Source organism: Amia ocellicauda, chromosome 13 (assembly GCF_036373705.1).
Source record: "Amia ocellicauda isolate fAmiCal2 chromosome 13, fAmiCal2.hap1, whole genome shotgun sequence".
In the NCBI taxonomy this organism is placed as follows: Eukaryota; Metazoa; Chordata; class Actinopteri; order Amiiformes; family Amiidae; genus Amia; species Amia ocellicauda.
Window position 1 is genome coordinate 22,389,622 of NC_089862.1, and position 23,101 is coordinate 22,412,722.

General features: G+C 38.0%; 1 protein-coding gene across 1 annotated transcript in view; it reads right to left on the minus strand.

The window, feature by feature from the left end:
* hspa4l (heat shock protein 4 like) overlaps positions 1–20,590 on the minus strand; it is a 44,844-nt gene extending 24,254 nt beyond the window's left edge. The window contains exons 1-4 of the mRNA XM_066720173.1: positions 20,249–20,590; positions 10,720–10,777; positions 9,308–9,448; positions 700–822 (exon numbers count right to left, since the gene is read on the minus strand). Of these exons, the coding sequence (XP_066576270.1) occupies positions 700–822; positions 9,308–9,448; positions 10,720–10,777; positions 20,249–20,355 (429 nt within the window). The 5' untranslated portion in view covers positions 20,356–20,590. The remainder of the gene's footprint in view (positions 1–699; positions 823–9,307; positions 9,449–10,719; positions 10,778–20,248) is intronic.
* Positions 20,591–23,101: the final 2,511 nt, after the last annotated feature.

The following is a 23,101-nucleotide window of genomic DNA, read 5'->3' on the forward strand; positions in this document are numbered from 1 at the left end:
TCTGTCTCTCATTGTTAAAATACACCTACCATTAAAATTATAGACTGATCATTTCTTTGTCAGTGGGCAAACGTACAAAATCAGCAGGGGATCAAATACTTTTTTCCCTCATTGTATATTGTTGCTTTGAATTGCATACATACAAGAATCCCCACAACTTCCAGGACAGACCAAAACATCTGAGATCAGTATTCATGTCAAGACATAGGCAGCCAAATAGGAAGCTTGTCACAGAATGACGTTTAAAGACAGATTCATGTAACTGAAAGTGCAACAAGTAGATACACCATACATTTTATAAGAATCCTTTGATTTAATCACGGAGTTAATCATGTGATTCAAATTACGTTTCATAAATTAAATCACAACAAATTTCACATTTTGTCCCTTTCAAGAATCATGCTATGGACCACAGTCTAGAGTTAAGCACCTTTTAGCCTTGAAAGCAGTTTTTCAACAAACAAAACCAAAGCAGTCCACTGACTGTTCTGGGTTATGCTGACAGACACAGTAGGATTCAACTATGACTAAGGGCCGTGCTCTGCTGTTATAGCTGCAATCAGTGTGGTCTTACGACATGAAAAATGCCCACTGGCTAAGAAGCATTTGAGTTCTTTTTAGCCTTTTTCCTGGAAAATGACAATATAATGCAGTCCTCTATCCCATTAATATGCTGCTCAGGAAGTTTATAAGACTTACTGAAATGACACAGTCTGCCACGGGCTTCTTCAGCGCACTCTCTGAAGTCTCCTTCAGTTTGGTCAGCAACATTGCGGTCACCTGCTCAATCGTGAACACCCTCTCTTCGTCCAGATAGCGCACCTGCAGGCAAGCACACAGAAGCCCTGAGCACGCTCACTGGAGAGAGGACACTGTATTCAGCCTGTGACAATCTGGCCTGGTCCTGCAGGCATTACAGGAATCCTTTAAACATACAATGGGAAGCAATAATCATTTGGACCAAGTCACTTGAGTACAGCAACTAAGCAGAATATGATACTGAGGCTCTCACATAATCAGGCCAACCAACATGACAGTGTTAGTGTAGCAGGAGGTTAATGGTGCAGTAAGGAGATTGAGGGAATTCAGCTTTAGCAAGCAATGAAAGAGCATTTCTGATTATGGAAAGACAAAAGCAGCTTTTATAAATCAATAATATTGTAGTTGGGGAAAAAGCAGTAAAATGTTAAATATCTGTTAAAGAAAAAAAAAATCCAGGGACAATTTCACCTCTATTGCTTTCTGAAATTCAAATTAATGTATTTTCTCATTATCCCCTGGGTATTACTTAGCCTTATGTGTGGTTTATGCTCATCTCCTAGAGCACTGCAATACAGAACTGCTAGGAAGCAAGAGCGGTTTCAAATTCAGCCATGACACTGCAGTGAATAACCTTGCTGTATTCAGAAACTGCTAGGGAACACACAACACACACATCAAGATGATTGTTTATTAAGATGTGAAACCTCTTGGTTAAGCATGCCAATCAACTCCATATTCGCAGAGCTTTGTTTGCACTTGTTGTGGATCCCCGGGCTGTTAACAGGCCGATCTGCACTTGCCAGCCCAAAGGGAAACTTCGTCAGCGATTAAAAGAGGAAAAGAACAGCTGAAGCTGCAGTCACTGAGAGTGATGAACTAATCCAATAAGCATTTAATTCATTCTCCAGCTCAGTCTATAAATACCAGGGGTTAGGAGGAAAACCTGAAGATAATGTGACTCCGTGCTGAACTGAACTAACGAAGCAATGCGCAAATAGGAGCCTCTATTGACACTGTGGTGTAAACTCCAAAGGGAAACTGCTGGAAACCCATATATATAGCGTGTTACACTTAAGATGGGCTTCCAGATACTTTACATAAGATTTTGTATATTTATATTACGATTCTGCTATGACCTTGCAGTTAAAGCAGTGAGTGTTCCAAGTCAAATTACTCGTATTTCAAAAAGGGCTTACCTGATAACCCGACAGAGCTCTGCATTTTGATAATGAGATTAATTATGACCAATCTGTTTTATACATCAGGACCAAACAGAAGTCTAGAATATGCTGTGGCACTCACTTTAATAATTTCTATACCTACATCACATATAATAACCCTGCACACTATTACTGTACATCTGTCAAAAAAGAGGCCAAAATATATTTTTAATGTAGAGAGCTGAATACAGATGGTCACACACAAATCTTATTTTACATTTAGTTTCATTTAAAATTCAAATCTCTTCATAAGGGCGACCTGACCAAGAATATTACAAATGGAAAATACCATATTAAGCAATAACAGGTATACTATGAACAGCAATAAATAAATACATACATACATACATAAATAAATAAAAGATTCTGGAAAGGTATTTAATTGTGGAATCCTGTCCAGGCTTGCCATTGTATCCAATGCTTTAGCAAGGTAAAAATAATACAAATCCTCGTGTTTTTACAGTGCCCTGATAACCGTAAAGGTAATTACAGGATTACCCCATGTTTTGATTATTTTTGAAATGTCAGAGTGAAAAGCCCTAAACCTCTGGCTATACACTGTCATATCCCTGCTGCAGGCACTATATTATTGCGTTACTGATTAAATACAATACCTAGAGGTTCCTAGAGCTGCATTTATGCTGTTAACAACACAGGTTCATGTGAGTTTTTCCCTTCAGTGTGTTGGGGAGGGGCTTTCATGATAAAGTAACAGAAGGTTTGTGGTGAAACGGTTACTGTTAGCTTTGGAGAAAATAAGGAGAGTAAAAACAAATGCATGATCCTAACTAAATATAATTTATGCATATAGACTTAAATGTTAATGAAAAACCTGCATAGCATGGAAAAGGTAGCATAAACACATAGCTGAGGCTTCTCATATCAAATAGATACATGGTTTAATGTGTTCCACAGTAAAACAGACATCATTATTAACAACCTCCTTGTTTGCATCTGGGAGAGTTCACACTGTTCTCTGCTATACTTCTGACTCACCTCTCACTGCCTTGACTACACCATGTCCGCAGTGAAAAAAAGACAGAGAGACTGGTGTATATTGTATAGTACTGAGTCGGTAACACACAAAGAAACCAATTGAACACAAGGCATCTGTTTAATAGGCTATGTTTCTACCAGGATAACTAAATATGACAAGAACCTAAGTGTATTTATTTACCGATTAAGATCATTTCAACTGCTTGACACTACCTAGCAATGTACTCTATAGAAAGACTGATGCCAAAGTTCAGTTCTTTGGAAATGTCAATCAGAACAACCATATGGTTTCTTTCATCATGAGAAGTGCTATAAACTGTGATCTTCATGGATTTTGGTTTACAAAAAATCTGTTTTGACACTACACATTGTCACTCCAATTGACCTTCAAGTTATCAGGCCACTGATGTGCAATAATGCACCAAATTCATGGAGCATTTCTCTCCCGTCAAAGATTACTGCATTTTTTGGAAAAGGGAAACAAATTAAAATGAAGTGTTTGGAACTGCCTGTAGGTAAGTTAAAATTAGCCTACTGAAAATGTATGCCATACAACTTCACTGTGTTGCCTCCATATTATGGAGAAATGGGAAAATTCAATTTGACCTAATATAAGAGAAGCTCTTTAGGGGTATCCTGGAGTCCTATGAATCCTATGAAAAAAATTGGAAAATCCAAAGACACCACCTGATGGGGAAGATTAGGCCAATTAAAATAAAAAGTCACAAAATAATTATCTCAAGGAAGAATGGCAGGATAATTCCTGTGGTGGGCAGATCTACCCTCCATGAATATTCACTAAATGCCTTTCTACTCAATATATAAAAAGCATTAGTGCAGTAAAACAACTGCCAAGTTAACCCAGAGGGAGAAGAAATAGCCAGGGTTTAGCAAGGAATAAATTAAAAATGTAAAAGAAGCAGAAAAAAAAATGAAATTCACTGCAGCATTACTGGCATTGCTTCAGACTCTAGAACAAAACAGAAAAGGTATTCGACAAAGATCAGCTGTTTGCTGAATTATCAGAAGGACAAATCTGCTAATTGAGTGACTCTCCATATCCAATCTGTTATTTACATGTCCATATGGTACGCGTGACTCAGACTACTGAGAAATACCGACAAGGTACTGGGAATTTTAGAGCACTGGCCCTAAACTGTATCATACTGAAAGGTCAGTCTTTGGAGCTACATCACTGTTAAATAAAGAGCTGAGAGCTGGCCATGGCCCCAAGCCAAGCCCCCGAGCTGCACACAGCTGCACTGCTACAGCATTGCATCACCACAAAAAAAGGAGCTATGCCCACACACAGCATTTCAACTGCCTACTCGTAACCCTCTATCTACAGCCATGTGTCAGCCCCCCTAAGTGTACTGGACCATAATTTCCAGTGACATCTGACCAAAATGTCCCATATTTTCAGTGCTAGAAAGCAACACCTTCTTATGAAAAAGGCATTTATTTATTATTAAATTCGTCTGGCATACACTGCAAAATAATTATTTTCCAGCACTATCCTAATTGTTTTCTTTAACACCTGTTGTACCTATCATTGAAACCCCATTAGATTTAATGATATTGATGCCGGAGAGAACTAATGGGCCACACTACTCTTTCCCACAACTCTGTACATCAATACTCTGAAAGGCAATTTCAAATCTTGAGCAAGAAACCACACTGTTATGTTGCTATACAGGTCGGTGGAAATTAAGGCTCCTTCCAAACACTACTACATGAATCCCATTAAGAGGTCAGTCTGTAGGTTGGCTAGACCTATTGAAGAAAGTAATACCCCTGGCTTCAGATGAGTTTCCCACATGAATCGATTAAGACACAAAAAAAACAGAAAAAAGCACAGTCTTCTAATCAAGACCTTTTAAGGTTATGAAGCAGACGAAAGCTTTCGCCCCCATTTCCAAACTGCTACCTTAAAAATCCACAGGATTGCAGCATCTGCTTATTTTTATCTGAGTGTGTGTGAAACCATTATATAACTTTCTGCAGTTAGAAAAGCCAAACCAGGAAAGTGCTGCCAAAACCATTACTGATTTATTCATATGGGAATTGTAAACTAAATAGATTTTTTCTACTTTAAATTTAAACAATAGTAGTGTCTTAAACTAATGCATGAATAAATCCTTAATCTGAACAAAATCAGTAATAAAAATGTCTTCGAAATTGGTAAAAAAAAAAAAATTAGTTCTTCTGCATGAAAATTAACTTGGCTAAATTGTTCCATACTTAAGAGCACATTTACACTCAGGTCCTGAGTATACAACCTAAACCACTACAAGATATCATCAGTGTACACCTACTAATAAAAAGAACACAAAAGTACATAACTACAGTCTTGGCAAACTGTTTGGATACATTCATATACACTTTTTTGCTTCTGTTTTCCCCAGTTATACTGTTGATATGTGTAACATGTTTTCAATTAAAACAGGACATTCAGGACTATTCAGGAATGTACTGAATAAATTAGAATTGCTACATTTTTATCATCAATGCACTCTGAACTGGTACCTGATAATGGCACAAAAGTCCTGTAAAAACCCATACAAGTATGTTGAATTTAGAAACCCTATTGTTTCTGGCATCTGGATGTTGTTCCTTTATTCAGACTTTAAAAATTTCAGAACTTGGGAGCAATCCAGTCCAATCGAGTTGGCCTTACTACAGAAACTATATATAACAGGCAAAGAAAACCAATAGATATTATAGGTATAGTAATAGTAATTAAAATACACTTTTGCCTGAGGTCAGAAATCTGAGACACCATTTCGAAACTTAAAAGCTACACAATAGGAAGAATTCATATTTCTATTGCCAATGCACTAAAATCAAAACAAAACTATGATTTACATGCACAAGCATGTTCAGCTGATGCATGTCAGATAAGAGAAAAGCTTAAAGGAAAATTAACTGGAACTGTGGATTTCTCTATCCTTTTCCCATAGTAGGAACCTAACCTGGGAGTGCTAGGGAATACAGTACATTATATGTATTAGATGCGTAAATTTAACACACATTTTATACCTTGAAAATTAGAACCAAGATTAGTGATGATTATTTTAAGGATAATACTACACATGTGGAAAAACATGTATTAATATCAGAGTGGCTCAAATGATGGTCTATTATAAGCAATGTGTTCACAGGCATATGAATATACATGGTGGTAAAGTTTAGCAATTTAATTGCTTCAGATGAGGTTTTATGCATGCTGCTCATCTACTGTTACATGTAATTGGCCGGCATCTTTCCCACAATCTATTTTGTTATTAAGAAGCAAAGCCACAGTGAATAATAAAAAATATATCTTTCATTATGAAATATATTCTGGTTTCTGCTTTCCAGGTGCACGACGTAACCTGAGATGAACTGAATGGGGATGGGAAGTATTTTCATCATTTCCTCCCCAAATCATCTTAGAATTGTTCTATAGAACAGTGTATTGTGTGTTCCAGACTGCACTACGATCATTTACTTTACTTTGGATTTTGTGTCAAATTTCCTTTTTATAACAGCTTTAAAGGCTGGTTTTATGCGTGTGGGCAGAGTGAGCACAGTAGAAATTATTCACCCACATTTCACTCATTTGGCATGTGTGCCTGGAGGGTCAGAGCAACATCATTACATTTTGCTTTGCAGAGCATTTTGTATTCTAGCAATTGCAGTAGAATGAGCCCAGGGAGACCAAGTCATAGCAACATATTAGCAATTCCATTTTAGCTTATTTAAACAGGAACATTTCAAAAACACCTTTAATGAATTAAATGGGCTACAGTCTGATCAAAGCTAGAGATATCAGTAGGGCCATTCAATTCTGCTTATTAAAGCTGAGATAAAGGGATGCGTTTCTGCTTAAGGTAAATATTATTCATGAGCCACATGATACATTTTATTTACCGTCAAAGAATGTGATTGTAACTCAATAAGATTCAGTCAATCACAGGATAAACACAATACTTCATCGCCCACAAGCTTGCAAAGCAGAATACAACAAGTGTAAAGATATGTGATGCACACATCAAAGGCTGCTGAGCACAATTATAAGACCCCCAGTTCTATTTACTTCCCATACCCCTAGGCCCCACAAGATTTCCACTTTTCAAAAAAAGAAATACAACTAGACATAATGCACTAATGGGCCTAAATAAGCAGGGACAGATCTTCCAATTACCACACCCCTCTTAGAAGAGTTTACTGTAGTATAAGGTAAAAGTACACACAGTGAAGTGTAGGAAATCCTAATTAAATCCTGATAAAGCATGTGTAGTTTTAGGAAATCGCACTGCAAAGCAAAGTACACACATGGCATAATCATGGAAAACCAAATGACCTTACAAATCTACTGTGGTAAATGTTCATATGGGTCTAAGGTTGCTATTTTGACCATTTCTGACCCCACATTGACCTACACAGGGTATGTCCTAGACACTTCTCCCATGTGACTAAAGTACAAGAAAATCTTCTTGGATGTTATATGTTTGTGAGGTGACTACTGTAGTGCTGCAACCAGACAGCGCAGGTAATGGGCATTATAAAAAAAAGAGAAAGGGCTTCAATATGCCGAGCCAAAACACTTGAAAATGTGAACACGGGACTGATAAAACATATAAAGTTCTTGGTTACAAGGGGAGGTAATTTGACCAACCTTACTTTTCTGATTTTCAGCAGCTGATAGATCTCACAAGGTTGTGTGTTTTTTTTCTCCCCAGATCCATCTTCAATTTAAAAACACACATAACCTTTGCAAGCCTGAAAGACTATGCAGAGGAGACTGCGTTTCATGAAAAATAATCTAAAGCTATAAGAGATGTGATTTTTATTTTGTTTCTTCCCCCAAAAGAGCCATGCACATATTCAATGGATAAGCAAACCAAGCCTTAATATGCAATAAAAGTAGAAGGGTTCATGACGGCACATCGAGCTTCACTGAATTCCTATGAGACCTCAGTTAGCACTGGAGTGATTCACGGTATGAAAAAGAAGTGGGAAGGAAAGCATGGCCCGTTGCTAATGAAGTGCGTGCCGAAAACCAAGAGAAGCACAGAGAGAAATAACGTAACAAGGAGAAAACACTGCAAACTGCTTCACAGATCTGAACAGCCACTGATCAGAACACCACTACACTTCTCAATACAGGCAGGCCCATGGTCACACCAGCTGTGTTTTGTTCTGTACACAACAGCGCAACACGTCCCCTGCTGGGAAAAGCACCATTGGGAGAAACAGGCTGCTGCAGGGAACCAATCACATGATTAAAACTGCACCCTGAATACTTGTAACAAGATGTTTGATTAGCTTTGACTTCTCATGAGCACAAAGTCAAGCCAATTTAATAATATAATTCTAAAATCGATTTCTTAGCAGTAGTTTTCCAGCTCCAGCATCTATTCACAAATGGTAGTATTTTCTGACAGTCCCACTTGTCATTATCTTCTTTAAGACAGAGAACCTCTCTCAGCTTTGTCTCTGAAGGTATCTTGTACAGATGAAGCAAGCTCTTGCATGTGTCGGACATGTTTATGTGAATCAGTTACCTTTGGAGCAGTGCAAAGGAGGCTGTAAATCTCTGCACTCAATACCCAATGTAAATACTGCACTGCTTGTTAAAGAACCAAGAAATGTGACTGGAAAAGTACAAAGAAAATTGTACTGTATATTAAAGCATTCTGAGAAAATGTATCATTGTAATGCCCATCTGGCATAATAATTATTTTTGGAACCAGTCCCTGATCAAAACAGTCAGAGAAAAACTGCATACTCATCTGTGAATTTAAAGAGAAGTCACATTTTATGTATCTGTAATGTTACGTGTTAAATGTTATCATGGTATGTACACTTGCTGGCAAAAAATAAACAAAATAAACAAAACCAAGTGAGAAGTAAAAGAAGAAATAGAAGCAGAGAGACAAGCAGAGTGGAATCAGTCTGTTCCAGCAGAAAAGCAAGGTGTTTTCAAGCACAAGATCCTTTCCACACCTGCCAGGAAACAGAAATTCATATACAGCTCTGGAAAAAATTAAGAGACCACTGAATTTTTTTCTTAAATCAGCATCTCTACATGTATGGCAGCCATTCCATTCCATTAATATTTGTATTTGGAATTTGGGAGAAATGTTGTCAGTAGTTATAGAATAGAAATAGAATAAAACACAAATGTTCATTTTACCCAAACAAATACCTATACATAGTAAAACCGATAATATTGCAGTGTTCTCTTAATTTGTTCCAGAGCTATATATCATATATATTCATATATCCCTGCACCCTGCAGCACTCTATAACTGTGAGAACTGAAAATAAGCCTGAGGAAGTACCTTAACTCCAGTGCTGCCATTGGGCATCTTATGCAATGTGTAGGGAACCTTAGGCCTCTCTGCCTGGACAACAGGGTCGTCGAATGCCCTGCCATGGAACTTCTTAAAGCCATGGATTGTATTCTTGAAGTTTGTTATCATCTGAGAAGGGCAAGCACAAAGAATGAGACAAGATGAAAAGCACAACTGCAATCAAATGATTTCAGAAACTCTTAGTTTCAAAATGAAGGGTCTAATTAGATGCTTTTATTAAATAGTGTTTGCAAATGCATTGCTAAAAATAGTACTATCTGCCAAAATTTGCATTGGCTTACATTAACTGCAAAGACATAAAATGTAAATTAAGTGTACAGTAGTACTAGAGAATAAGATTAAATCTGCTTTGTTCTTCAATAGACAAGCTCATATTAGTCTCATCTATAACTAGTTAAAATATATTTGGACTTAATTACAGACTGCATACATTAATGCCAAGGGGATGTCACACTGCAATGGTGATCTTCTATGTTTGTGACCACTTCTTATTTAATAAAAAGAAGTGTAAAATTATATATTGCCATTTCTTTGTGATTAAACCTGTTTTAGTTTTTGGAAATTACAGTTTTCCATACAAATCTTCTGATCTTTAAGAATGAGTTGTCTAAATGGTGAGGATTATATCCACAATACTAAAAGGTATGTTTTTAAGCATGGCTATCTGTTTACTTTTTTCAAGTATATGCATATACACATTGTATTTTTTACAAATCCACAATGGTGAATGTTTTTATGTTGAAGTGTTATTGTATTATTGCATTCAAATATTTGTGGGTTTTTGACATTGAACTAAAAGTAGCCTATATACATTTAAATAGTAATTCTACCAGTATAAAGATATTTGTCAAATGTGAATACTAGGGATTTAACATAACATGAATTGAGATTTGTTTAATCCCTTGACAGACCTATTTTAAGGTAAGGTGAGATGCATCTTATTTTTCACCTTGCTTGGTAAAGTTACAGAAGACATTAATAAAATCAGTGTTTATTTAAACAGGTTTAAATAAACAAATAAATGTAAGTATCTAGTAAGGCTACACATTTCTCCTTCCCTCTGCATTCTGGATTATACTACAACCGGATTCTGCAGACAAAATTAATCCAATTAACCTGTAACTCTTAGCATTGCCTTCCTCTGGGGTGCTGATGAGTAATTTAAGATTAAAGAAGCAATTTAACAATCTGACCATGCAAAACTAATCTTATACTAATAAGAAAATGGACTGTTTGTTGTTTATGTTTTGTAACGATACATTGTTCAGTAGACCCTTAAATATGGATAAGTGCATCTGATAACAAATACATACATAAATAAATTATCTATTTAAATGTCAATCTCATTTTCTTAAACTTGAAACATTCCTTCTGCTTACCTGGCCCTTTGCTGCATTTCCAATTGTGCGGTTTTTGGATGCCAGAGACACACATGCCCTGCAATGAAGAACAAATAACACCAACAGATCAATACACAATCAAAGTAGAAATACAGCTCAACTGAGATGATCAGCTATATATTGCTGAATAGGCTGAACTTCCAATGCATGTCTTCAGAGGAATAAGATGTTCTGAACGTACCTCCCAAAAGAAAGATGGGAAGTACATCTGCAAGGGGTTTGTGACAATAAAAATCATCACATTTACTGTTGTATACAGCTTCAATGACAGTTTTTGATTGGTTCAGATGAAACAGTGGCATCTGGGGGCTCCAGTGTTAACCTGATACTAAAGTTTCATGGTACGAGCCGTCACAACTGTGTCACGGACACTTGATGTGCGGGAACTGGAGGACTCAGAGGTTATCTGTTGAAGATAATGCCAAGTGTTCTGCACTTCAATGGGTAACATGGAAAGGCATCCAAACAGTGCATGCTGAAGCCCTTAATCTCCTTCAAGAAGCAGATACTGAGAAGCAGACTATCAGGCTACCAAGAACCTAAATGAAAATGGCTTACATTCCAATTATTTATATCTCGGTTTATGCTCAGATTTGCAATCAATGGGAATGTCTGCTTGTCAAGTTCATATTCTAGGAAATACAGTCAAAAGGCAAGGAGTGAAGAATGTTATGGTGGCTTGCCAACTAAACTGAAACAGAGTGTCTGTGTCCATGAGTGCTTATGTGCTAACCAATAACAATTATTGCAATGTAACTGAATGTAACGGAAATGATCATGTGAACATAACGATGTTGAGAATAAGATGGACAGAATGAACCAAAAGAATTGTTATTCATAGGTTAGGAATTTGAAGTGATATGAAACAGGACAAAAATAAATTGCATGCCTGTTAATTTGATGGTTATAAGTAACCAAAGGATAATGATAAAAGCAGTTCCATAATTTTCATGATATCAAACATGATATTTTTGCCAGGATATTTCTAATTGTTGAAAAAATGATTTTAAAAGGAGTGATATTAAGTAGTTTTGGCTGTATTTACATGTAAACAAATACATCTCCAAGTCCATTAATGCCTGTAACCACAACAGTGCTAACTCACCATCAATTGCACTTCACAATTGGAATCTTACATAGGAGTGTATATTATAACATGAAATAAAGAGGATGGTTCTCAGGGGGAACAAAAAGTGTTGATGGTACCAATTGTGCAATCAAATGTGTACAGTGCTAGCAGTACAACTACAATCAAGGAATCAGAAAATGCATTTGTTATTCAGAAAATGTGTAAGAATTACAGGCCATATGCCAAATATACAGTGAGCAGAAGCCATCATTCACCATGTGAAATTATAATTGATTGAACATCAATTTAACAGAAGCCCAGGCTTTAATATTCTGGTGTAATTCTGACTGGGTATCAGAGTGACAGCATGACTTAACAGTTCAGATAGCACTGGGATAAATAGTTAGCAGAGCCACGGCTTTGTCACAAGGGGCATAACGTGGGTAGTGCAAGGACACTGAAAACCTGAGAGAAGTAATAATTGGTTCCCTAAAGGTTTTAGAAAGAAGAACAAATGATTTTTTAAGTGTTGCATTTTCAAAACAATACAATGTGTAAATTATGTAGTAAAGTTAAAGTCCCATAATGCAAAACATTCCACCTGATGCCAATGTGGGCCAGGCTGTAACATTGGTGGATTTTTAGGAGTCGTCTGGGTTTTCTAATGGACTTCGTTCTAGTGATTGCATTCATAGGACTGTCTGTTTTTTGCCTCATCATGCTGCAATGCTTTGAAGGTGAATCTGTTCAAATATATCCGTCTCTACTCAGCACTACATGCCGTGACTCACTGCGTTTATATCCACTGATAGATACAAATTTACTATATTATTACTGAAATGACTTGGCACACTTTGCTCTCAACCAGCAGTTCTGTATGAATTATGCCCAATCTGCTGGAGAGAAAGCCAGTCCAACACTGGGAAAATAACTAAGTGACTACATTTAGAAGTGAGGCGATATCAGGCATGAGTGAAGGGTTTTACTATACAGGCAGCCTTTACAATATGGTTTTGGGCTATTAAGGATTCTTTAGATATTCTCCATATAGCCATTGCAGACTCCAGTGTAGAGCTAATGGTCACACTTTAGATTGTAGTCTGTAATATATAGCTCCCTTAGGTGCAAAGTTTGGTGCATCTAAAGTTCAAAAGACAGCTGCTGGGCTTTTAAAAATCACATTTTAGAAAACATTTTAATTGCTAAGAGACAACGTTCTGAACTGCAGTTCTAATCAGCATATGCACAAGCATTATTAAGGCACACCAGCACATAGGAATTGAGAATGTAATATTCACACTAGAAGAATGCAATAACTTTAGTACCCTGACTGGAAATAAAGCTATCCCACTGCTTAACACTTCTGATTGGCCTGTGTCCCTTATAGAACTGTACAGACAATGTTTTATTATTTTAATTAACAAAAAAAGTCTACTTCTTTACAGCAGAAACATTTATTTGTTAAATTTGCATTAGGGAAAGATGTCCTTCCCAATTACTTCTATAGGTTTCCAGAATTAATACAGTGAGGGGAAAAAAGTATTTGATCCCCTGCTGATTTTGTACGTTTGCCCACTGACAAAGAGATGATCAGTCTATAATTTTAATGGTAGGTGTATTTTAACAGTTAGACACAGAATAACAGCCAAAAAATCCAGAAAAACGCATTTCAAAAAAGTTATAAATTGATTTGCATGTTAATGAGGGAAATAAGTATTTGACCCCTTCGACTTAGTACTTGGTGGCAAAACCCTTGTTGGCAATCACAGAGGTCAGACGTTTCTTGCAGTTGGCCACCAGGTTTGCACACATCTCAGGAGGGATTTTGTCCCACTCCTCTCTGCAGATCCTCTACAAGTCATTAAGGTTTCGAGGCTGACGTTTGGCAACTCGAACCTTCAGCTCCCTCCACAGATTTTCTATGGGATTAAGGTCTGGAGACTGGCTAGGCCACTCCAGGACCTTAATGTGCTTCTTCTTGAGCCACTCCTTTGTTGCCTTGGCTGTGTGTTTTGGGTCATTGTCATGCTGGAATACCCATCCACGACCCATTTTCAATGCCCTGGCTGAGGGAAGGAGGTTCTCACCCAAGATTTGACGGTACATGGCCCCGTCCATCGTCCCTTTGATGCGGTGCAGTTGTCCTGTCCTCTTAGCAGAAAAACACCCCCAAAGCATAATGTTTCCACCTCCATGTTTGACGGTGGGGATGGTGTTCTTGGGGTCATTCCTCCTCCTCCAAACACGGCGAGTTGAGTTGATGCCAAAGAGCTCGATTTTGGTCTCATCTGACCACAACACTTTCACCCAGTTCTCCTCTGAATCATTCAGATGTTCATTGGCAAACTTCAGACGGGCCTGTACATGTGCTTTCTTGAGCAGGGGGACCTTGCGGGCGCTGCAGGATTTCAGTCCTTCACGGCGTAGTGTGTTACCAATTGTTTTCTTGGTGACTATGGTCCCAGCTGCCTTGAGATCATTAGCAAGATCCTCCCGTGTAGTTCTGGGCTGATTCCTCACCGTTCTCATGATCATTGAAACTCCACGAGGTGAGATCTTGCATGGAGCCCCAGACCGAGGGAGAGTGACAGTTATTTTGTGTTTCTTCCATTTGCGAATAATCGCACCAACTGTTGTCACCTTCTCACCAAGCTGCTTGGTGATGGTCTCGTAGCCCATTCCAGCCTTGTGTAGGTCTACGATCTTGTCCCTGACATCCTTGGACAGCTCTTTGGTCTTGGCCATGGTGGAGAGTTTGGAATCTGATTGATTGATTGCTTCTGTGGACAGGTGTCTTTTATACAGGTAACGAGCTGAGATTAGGAGCACTCCCTTTAAGAGAGTGCTCCTAATCTCAGCTCGTTACCTGTATAAAAGACACCTGGGAGCCAGAAATCTTGCTGATTGATAGGGGATCAAATACTTATTTCCCTCATTAACATGCAAATCAATTTATAACTTTTTTGAAATGTGTTTTTTGTTGTTATTCTGTCTCTCACTGTTAAAATACACCTACCATTAAAATTATAGACTGATCATTTCTTTGTCAGTGGGCAAACGTACAAAATCAGCAGGGGATCAAATACTTTTTTCCCTTAACTGTAACTGATATAAAGTAGAAAGAGATGTTATTTTGGACATTGCTTGCCCCATGCAAAGGCAGTCTATTCAGTACTAACCTGTTCAGTACAGAATATGCAGAACTATAGAGACTCCTCTCAAAATATTACAGAGAAAAAACATCTAACATGTTTTCTGTGTTAGCTTGCAAGAATACAGTGCTTGTAATCCTTCCCTTGAGAAAGATGTCAGAAAACACATTGACACAGGCCAATGAGGATATATTTGATTATTATATATTTATATCATTATTTGTTAATGTAGAATGTCACCACACTTGAAATCCCATTGGGAATCTCCAATTTCAACGTCACCTCCCCTCTGTTACATCATGAAGGGGATTTAAGGCAAGGGAGTGATTCCCAGCTATAAAGCCTAATGAGTATCATTGTACCCAGTGAATCTAACCAGTGGAGCTGCTACTGAACATCAAGTTCAACACACCACACAGGGCACAACCAGACATATGATAACTAGCATGCTGGGCTTCACTAGAACTAAGGATGGCACGGGACCCTTCTGCAGACTCCCTCCAGTCCTCAGCAGAAATCAGCTTGGCAGTGGGACCTACAGGGACTTATTATTGCTCTGTCAAACAGACAAGTTGTAAAATAAAGGGCCTAAAAACTTGCAGAATTAATTTAGCTCAGAAATGAGTTATCAGAAATCCATTAAGGCTGGGAGTAGGATCTCTGCGAAAAGCTTCCAGCCAGGGTCCTTCATGTAATGCATTCATAGGAGTCAGAGTTTAGATGAGACGTCACTGTGCAAAAACCTCACAGGCTCTTCAAAATAAGTGTCAAGAATCAGTGCGACTGTTGCTTCCTAGTCATAAATATATCTGCAGGGGAGCGGACTGACGACAGTATGGTTACCAGTAAACCACAAATAAAAAAACATTCAGCAAAAAAGAAAGTAAACTATCATACGAACTGCTTTGGCAGCATTCTGTTTTCTTATGAATACCTGTGTAGTATTCTGAAAAGCGTTCATATCAATTAGGCATTCATCTATTCAAAGCTGTAGGACATAGCCATCAAAAGGTGTTCTGACAAGGTCTTCAAAAGATGTATAGTCTTCTTTTGGCTGGTTTCACAGACCTCAATTTGCACTAGTCTTGGACTTTAGTATACCTAAAATATTGTTAAGTAGGCTATGACTAGAGTTGTGAAACCAGCCCAATACTGTTGTCATTTATCCATAATTTTAAGCCACATTGTGTTATTTCCTCTGGGCTACCTTTACAACCCTGCCAACAAGAGCTGGCAAGACTCTACAACTAAAGGATCAATATTCACCCATTTAGCTATGTAAGTGACTAGTGGCTTGACTTTTCTACATTGTTGGGGAATATACAAAGGCTCTTTAGAAAGGCTGGGTGCATGGCAAGCTTTGTTTGTGTGAACTTGAAGGAGAGATCAGTTTCAAGTCAGTCCAGTCTGTATTGTCATTCATAACAGTGTGTAATTCTGACCTGTATATAGGTAACAAAGCTTCTGCAAAGGCAGACACTAGAGACAGAGGCTGTGAGAGGCAGACTCTTTCTTCAAGAATAAATATTTCTGAATAGAAACTCAACAAGTTAAGCCATCCTGCTTCATCCTCACCACCACATTTCAATGTCACTTCACCTGTTACTTTAACTGATTTTTGTCCTTGATGTGCAGAAAAAGGAATAGTGGTTGTATTTCTCTGATCAATAAACACTTAATTAACAACTAGGCTAACCTTTGGCATAAATAATGTAGAACATGCCTACAAATGATGCACTTAATTATATATGCTTTAATTCAAAATGGCCTGCATGATACAATACTGAGAAATGCACAGATGTTCCTTTTTTGCTTGACGTTAACATACCTATAACCCTGTTTTTGTAAAAAAAAAAAAAATGCAAATCATTGAAAGTGGATCTCTTCTCCTTGCCCTTGCTACTGAGAAAATCCCAATCAGGGGAGAAGTCAAACTTGAAGTTATTAAGTATATTTCACCTGGGAGTTATAAGGAAAACCCAGAAATAGGGCAGTAAGATGGAAAGAATCACCTTGGAAGTATTAAGGTCCCTGTTTGAACATAATCACTTTCTGAACTCAATCAAGAGGAACACTTCTTTAAGAGGTCCCCTGGAACTTGTTAAACCACTTAAGGAAACCTAGACCCTGATTTACTGAAAGAGCATATTGTGGTCTATTTTTTCCACCCAAAGGGAAATTAAACCCAAAAGGGTAGGTCTAAATAACTTGTGTTGATACATCAAAAAATAAATAAAGTCATACATTTAGAGGTCTTTATCTAGTTTGGGAAAAATCTGAAGGTTTTTATTCCTTTTTGGAAAAAAATGGGAATACATTTGTTCTTGGAGAAAGCTCTTTAAATCTGCCTTCTTTACAGGAAACACTAGAGAATCAATGTTGAAATACTCTGCCTACCAGAATATTTTGTCAATTTTTGTTTGCATTACAAAGTGCATTGGCAGTCCAATACTAGATAAATATAAATGTGCAATTCCATAATGTTTTAATAGCTGCTTATGGGCATAGTGTCACAAGATTCAGCACAATATGTCCACTATGTTGAAAAGGGATGTAAAGAACGTTAATAAACCTCACTGAATTAAGCTGTCAAAGCCAATTGCAGGAACGCTGCAGGGCTTGATGGCTTTCATTGCACCTGACTGTTTACCAAAACAATTAACATAATTATCTGATTAACTGCAAAAAATATGGAGACCTTTACTCCATATTAAGTGCATATTTAAAACAATAAATGGCAAAACACCAAAACAGATGAAATCAGTTAAAGTGAAAAATAGAACAATTAAGCAAAGTAGAATCTGAAGTGCCATAAACATCAGGCCATGTAGCCCTGTGGGACTCCCTCACTTAAAAACACACATCTACAGCATACCCATGATGGTGATTTTCTTACTACCTCCAAGCATCCTACTTTAGTTAACAAATTCAAAAAATGGTGCACCTGGTGGTCAAAAGACTCAGTTGCCTTCTAGTTTCCATTCAAACTAAATTCTTAATTGACTGAAACCTTAACTGATCTGGGAGATGACCTGAATGTTTCAAACCTTTGTGGTAACTGTCATAATATTTGTAAGTACAATACACATCAGAATAGTTGTGTGTGTGTACATGTATATTATTAGTGAGCCGATTAAATGTGTATAATTCGTTTAATATGAATATAGGTGAATAGACTGTTTGAGTTGTGTAGCTGCTGCTTGTAGGTGACTCTGTACGTAACGTCACGCCCAACTACTGCAGAAACGCCTTCTCTGACCCAGCTGCGCAGATATGCGCAGATCTGCGCGTCATCCATCCACTGCCAAAGCGTCCAGCCGCAGTTTGTGAACTTTTTGGACACTATCGGACTTAATTCACCTGCTCCTGGAGGGATGTTGGCAGAGTGCTGTTTATGCATTAATGCATGTTCATATTTTTCAATGTTAACAAGAGCTAAACGTGTAAGCCTACAGACAACACTTATTTTTTATGAAACGAAAAAAACACCAGCATTTGACAAGAGCGTCCCAATCCTGAAGTTCACTAGAGATTACAACCTAATAATGCTGACAAAAAATATAACTTGGTATTTATGCGTTTAACAAATTAGATTCGTTTTTTATTTTCTTAAAGCGTGGTGAACATAATTTTGTTATGAAGGTAAAACGATTTATCCAGAAAACTAGTTTACAAGCAGCTTTAGAAATGGTGTATTACACAGTGATAAATAGATTATTTATTTTGAAATAAAACGGTCTATACATTTATTTTAATACATTAAGGAAAGTACAGATTCGTTTTTCATTATGGATGGTATATCGTGATGCATATTGTATAGTGATTTTAGAGAAACCAAAAAAAGTCCAAGTCGTTTAACAGCACACATGTCCCCTATGTTAGGATATTATACATTCAACTAGGAATATCTGAACGTCGCCAGGAAAAGACATTTAAAGTAAACCAGCAACCAAAAATATACTTTAATGAGCCTGTGCAAGTGCAACTGCTGCAGAGTGACAGTATCAATGCCACCCATGACTCCCAGTGTACATTAGACAGGTGTAACTAATGGGCTGCCTGATCCTAAAACAATCACAAAGCATGCACTGGTGACACAGAAAGAAAGATACGTATTACTAGTCTAAGCCCTTTGCACTGCACCGCTAAGCAAACATGGAGGCAACTGGGCCTTGGAAGGAGGACCTTTTGAGAGAAATCAAATGTGACCAGACTATTTTTGTTCTGTCGTGTTTATGGGGAAAAGGGAAAAAGATTTTACCATCACTGAATTTATTCTGATTGAATGAATATGCAAATGATGCTGATGATAGTGCAAGGTGAGAGGTTCTGAATGTCAAGCATAAAAATATCCCTTTCCTCATGCGTCATATGCCCATTCAGCATTAGTCTATAGAAAGCATTGCAACGGGGAGAAATAGAAAAGACAGCACATGGCTTAATTTTGATGAAAATGTCTAGGATGTGGCTGGATACGATTGGAGGGCAAGTCATATTACTGAAGGGATGCTGCTTGGACGTGCAACGGTGCTAAAAGCGGTGCTGGTGAGACGTGCTGTCCCCCGTCTAGAGAAAGTGAACCGGCTGTGCATGTCATGTTTTAAAGCAAATCCCAGCAATGAACGACCTTTACTAAAAGCAGCCACGAAATTGTGCTGTCAGCATACCTTCAGGCCTTTCGGCTGCATTGTGTGTTTGCTGCTGTTTCAATGTAAGAGATGCACCACAATCCCCAGTTTTTGCTAAAGAGAAGCTAGTACTTCAGTAGATAAAGGACCATTTCCCTCAATGACACAGTGTTGGGTGCATCAGCTTTGCAGGCTTAGGAAAATACTGGGGAGGGGTACTATACTGTAATAATAGCCCCCACAAACACAAAAATAATGCATGCAAATGAGATTGCAATATCACATTCTGTATTAACGCTTATTGGATTGATCTTTAAAGCACTAACGTCAACCTACAGAGCTTCAGAGCGAACCGGAATGAAGTATGGTCGTGGGAGTGATGAAGAAAAAATGAATGGACGTGCACTTTACAATACTGACTTGTGCGTCTGCCTATGACGAGTTTATACCGGGGTTGAGTGGTTAGGGTTTCATTTCATACATGCATGTTAAACACGATACGTCAACTTCACTCTGGCATGATCCCGGGCAGACACAAGAAGCCAGACGGCGCATCACGCGTGCAATGCCAGCAGGACCTCTCCGCATCCACACACACTGCTCCATTACATAACGAGCGGCCCGCAGCTCCATTTGGGGCAAAGGATTGAGATACTCACGGTGTGCATCTGTCGCTGTACTCGTTTGCAATGGTTTCAATGCCGCCGCTCCGGGCAACCGCGATGTAGCAGTTTTGGAAACCCACATCAATGCCGACCACTGACATGTTGAAAGAGGCTGAGGATGCTCGCCCTGCTCTCACGTTGCAATCTAACCTTCAACAAAGAGAATGACCGCCTGTGACTTCCAGATGGAGCTATCGGTCAAATCTGTCAAGCAGCGCTCTCAGTAAGCTATATTATGTAAGCCTATATCTATATACTATATATATACTAGCACAAGGCTTGTCCCGGTGAAGGGAGATCTCAGCAGAATGCACTGGGCTTCCTCTGCAGCTGGTAACCGGCAACATACGGGAGACATGCGCACTGCATAGGACAGCGCTAGGGAGACCGCCAGGGCCCGTCCCCCGTCTGCGCTGATTGGCTGCCGGCCACCTCTGAGTGCTGTGATTGGTGATTCCGCCTGTCTATAACGGAAAGATCTCGAAGGAAAGGGGAGAGCTGGAGTGATGACGTCTTTGCGAGGGGTGGAGTCAGTGTAGGCCGTGTGTAGTTTTTGAAGACCTGGAGAATATGTCTGTTGTATGGCAAGTAAAGATATTGAGCGATATCTTTAATTGTATTGTAAGGTATTTGTAATTCTGTATGGATATATTTCAATATTTAGGGATAGCATTAAATAATTAAAGATATCTCGAATTAGAATTAGAATTAGAGATATCTTCAAATGCACTTTAAAATAAGATATCTGCAATTCAGTTAGAGATATCTGGAATACGTTTTTGAGATATCTGCTAATGACGTCCTGTTTATGTAGAGATATCTGTAAATCATTTCAAGATATTTGCAAATGACGTCCTGTATGTATCCTGAGATTATCACTTCCTGTTCACTAATTATTTCAATTCTATGTAATTGAATGAGTAAACAGGAAGTGATAATCTCAGCCAACATACAGGAAGCCATTTACAGATATCTGAAAATGATTTGTAGATATCTCGAAATAGACAGGAAGTTATTTTGAGATATCTTCAAATGTATTTAAGATATCTTCAAATGAATTGGAGATATCTTGACATTAAATGAAGATATCGTTACATTTATTAGATTTTAAATTAATTTCAGATATCTGTACCTATAGTTAAATGAGATATCTAATTCATTTAGAGATATCTGTAAATTGTTTAAATTCATCTTTAAATATTTAAAGACATCTTCAGTTGCATTTCAAGATATCTCTAAATTATAATTTGGCTTGCCATAATATGGTGGGTTGTGTTTGCAAAGGCTGCATTCTGGGGAAGACAAATCTGTTTCATCACCCCTGACTCTTATTTGTTGTTTTCTGTAGCCGATGAATATAGCTAGCCAGCAAAAAACGCTACAATATATTGTCTGTGTCTTAGAGATGTGATGAGTAGTACATTTAATTGGAGTGATAGCCATTTGCAAAGACTGGTCCCAAAGTTTGCTCTAAGGACCTAAGGGTCTAACATGTATAGATCTGTCCACCTTCTGGACTTTGTTCAGTTTCGTTTTAGATTATGAGTTAATCAAAGGTTTTGGAAAATTCTGTATTTTCAAATAAATTACATTTATTCGGAGCAATTGATCATTAAATGGAACAACTGGCCAGTAGGCAGCACTATTTTCAATCAAATTATCCAGTAGGTGGGACTACAGTATATTCTAAAATGATCCTATAAATGGCACAGATATCTATAATTATCCAGAGGGTGGCACTGTTTCTTAAGTAGTAGAGCTCTTTGTAGACATCTGAATGGCTGGCAGAATAATATTAATATTATTTTGATCATTGTTGTGCTGGTGTGAAGCCAGCCTGCTAGGTACACTAGGTGTCAGTGATCTATTAACTATTACATTTGTTTGTCAATGTGTACTGCCTGCAAGACGTGGATAATCTAATCAGCAACCAGTGTGTCCACAGCCCCAACACATTGCAAGTGGACTCATCATAACCAGCTTCAACTCACCACTGACCCATGTGCTTGTCCCATTGTCTGTTCCTGGTAAGACATGCAATCTAGTGGTCCCTTCTTAAAATCAAAACTGTCCAGGCTTACCATACTGTTACAATATAAGAAAATCATATTTATTTATTTGTTTATTTATTAAATGCAGGATTTCATTGCTCTTCAGGCTGTTTCCCCAAGAAACACATCAATAATTCAGCAGTTACCGATCTGCCATCCAGCCCTTCACACATTCACAAGCCTTTAACAAATTCAGCCGTCAACTAATCAAAAACTGCTGAGATGAGGCTTAACTGCTGTCAGCTGGCTCAGAGACACCCTGAATGAACAGCAGTAAAAACAGCTCCATCCAGCCTGCTCACAGAAACGTGCTGCAGTAATCTAGATAGTAAAGAATCTCATACTGGATGTTATACATTTCAGCTAAATCTGGGAGAAATATTTAAATAATATGGTTAATTTAACTTGGTATATGGCAAGTTAAATTATATATAAACCAGCTGCCTTTTTGCTCATTGGCAAATGTTTCTCTTTTGTCACAGACCTTTCAAGAGTTGTGAAGTGTTGCCATATGCTGCACTGTTACAGGGGCGTCTACCGGCACAGTTACCTGATCTTCAGACATTTTCCTTTCATCCTGTGATTTCACAAGGAGGCAAAGGCAAGAAGACTGATGATAGAAATAAATGTCATAAGTCAACTGAAATTGTGAATTGATTCCTTGCAAACATTCAGGCCTATGCTGTTCAAAATGGAATCCGCTACCAGGCCTGCCTTTTATGAATACTTGTCATTTTTATATTGTATCCTGTGATTATGGTAAGAGAAAATATTTATAGAACAAAGGGGTCCACGA